Source organism: Cryptomeria japonica, chromosome 8, assembly GCF_030272615.1.
Source record: "Cryptomeria japonica chromosome 8, Sugi_1.0, whole genome shotgun sequence".
In the NCBI taxonomy this organism is placed as follows: domain Eukaryota; kingdom Viridiplantae; phylum Streptophyta; class Pinopsida; order Cupressales; family Cupressaceae; genus Cryptomeria; species Cryptomeria japonica.
The window spans coordinates 5,589,625-5,591,759 of record NC_081412.1 but is presented as its reverse complement, the minus strand read 5'-3'; the positions used below and the strand labels follow the sequence as shown (position 1 = coordinate 5,591,759).

The window sequence follows — 2,135 nt, the reverse complement described above, 5'->3', positions numbered from 1 at the left end:
CATTTAGGTGAATCTATCTAGTTGTAGTCTCCTTCCATTATTTTGTCCAAATTTGTATCCTCTAGTTTACATGAATCTACTTGTTCTTAGGAAAATCAACCCTATCATTATAAGGAAAATTCACCTTGTCATCATTCTTAATCATCTACCTTTCAAGTGTATAGTCCATCCATCCTTGGGAGAATCTAACATATTATTGAGTTCAAATCCTCATGAAATACAGTCATGTTTATCTGAATGATGGCTCCAAGTGCATCTACTTTTTTCTTGATCTTCATGGTGATGGGATTCACTTTCATGAATATGATGGGGTGTTCAGTAGAACAACATGTGGTGGGGGATGACAGAGGATGGGATCCTGCCTCAGATTTCAAAGGATGGGCTTCCCACAAGATCTTCCATGTTGGAGATAATCTCTGTAATATTGCCCTTCCCTTGTTATAAATTTGTTTAGAAATTTTAGTAAGCCCTTTGATTAGGGTTTATAGGTTATATATGTATGGATGCTATTGGTTCTTTCATATCTATTTAAATCCCATATGCAGATATTAGATTGGATCTTTCACCTTGCCCTATGCCATGGTGATTGCCTGCTTTTAGATCTTATCAATCTCTTTTGAGTAGCTCTTTTAATCAACTTATGGTAGTCAAAATTGGGTTTGTGGAGAACTTAAAGAATAGATCTTTCTTCTAATGAAAATTTTAGGTTAGATAAAGTTTGTCCTTTGTGCCCAGAAAAATGATGGAAAACAACTACATTTTGACATTTGACAGGGTTTGCTTATGCTTCCTCTCAACAAAGCGTATTGGAGTTGAAGAGCCGAGAAGAGTTTGAGAATTGTGATGTGAGCAATCCAATCAAGCTATATGATGGAGGGCTTGATGCAGTCCCACTCATTGAAATGGGTGATAGATATTTTACCAGTGGAAATGTAGAAGACTGTCAACATGGAATGAAAGTGCACATTAATGTTTTATCTGATGGACTCGACAATGGCCAATTTGACAATTTCAATGTAGTTTCAGATGGGCTTGACAATGTGGCCAAAGATTTGGGTTTAGATTTATTATTAGATGGAATGGAGCATTATATTGCTGCTTCTGCTGGTGATGATTCGATGGAGGAGGGGGCAATAAAGGAGGTAATTGTTGAAGGGCCCACATCATCACGAAGGCAATTATCTAATTGCCCTCCATCAATTCTCATAAACCTCACACTCTCCATTTGTGGCACTGTTATCACCATGCTTATCTATGCCATGCTTTAGCTTATCAACTCTTTGTTTGATTAAGAACATATATATATGTATCTTGTACAACGTTTGCCAGCATCCTCCCTGCATGTACCAAAATAGGAGCTTTGGAACAAGGTATGGACATCCATCAAAGCATAATCGAAAGGGGTTTTTTGTCAGAAATTAGTTGCAAATTCTCCAATAACAAAAGTAACAAAATGGGGTAGCATATACACGGCATGTGAACTATATGACAGAATACCTCAAAGAGATGTCATTTCATGGAATTTTAAGATCGCAGGATATGCACAAAATGGATTAATTTGCAAAAAAAAACCAGTTACCCTTGATTGCAAAAAAAAATTAGTTGCCCTTCATTGAAAAACAAAGAGTTCCTTTGATTGCAAAAAAAACCTTACCTTGCTTGTGCAGAGATCGCTCCAGTGAGGGGGTGGGGGCAGGGAGGCAAGATGGTCGCCGCTTGCTTTCAAAATGAAAATGCGTTTTTTTTTTTTTTTTTTTTAATAAAATGCCCGAGGTCATCGGAATTCTGACAAACACGGGCATTTTAAAAAAAAATAAATCAAATTTTCACACAATGCTCCTTGTCTGTTAGAAACCTCCGTCGGAATTTGACCCCAAATGTATTAGTGCATTAATGGCCACATAAGGATAGGTGGTTGAAATATCAAGGGTAGCAAGTTATTTCTCTTTGCCCTACCGAAGTGGATGTACTTGGGAGCTCTTTGTGTGGCTGCATGATAATTAGGTAGTGAATGGGGTTCACCCTGCTTTAGGTCTTTTGGGAGATTATTCCAGTGCTGAACCAAACATTCAACTGCAATTGTATTTTCATTTCCAACCAAATGTTCATATTCCTAGAATGTTTCCTCTCTCATC

The 2,135-nt window shown here is 37.5% G+C and overlaps 1 protein-coding gene across 1 annotated transcript; it reads left to right on the top strand.

Annotated features, from left to right (window-relative positions):
* The first annotated feature begins 306 nt into the window (after positions 1–306).
* Positions 307–1,268, top strand: LOC131857347 (uncharacterized). Its single transcript, XM_059209776.1, has 2 exons — positions 307–418; positions 775–1,268. The coding sequence occupies exons 1-2, from the start codon at positions 307–309 to the stop codon at positions 1,266–1,268; spliced, it is 606 nt and encodes a 201-aa protein (XP_059065759.1).
* Positions 1,269–2,135: the final 867 nt, after the last annotated feature.

Coding starts and splice junctions, on each gene's coding strand:
- LOC131857347 (XM_059209776.1), top strand. CDS start 307: ATGGGGTGTTCAGTAGAACAACATGTGGTGGGGGATGACAGAGGATGG. Junction 419..774: donor CCATGTTGGAGATAATCTCT/GTAATATTGCCC, acceptor GACATTTGACAG/GGTTTGCTTATGCTTCCTCT.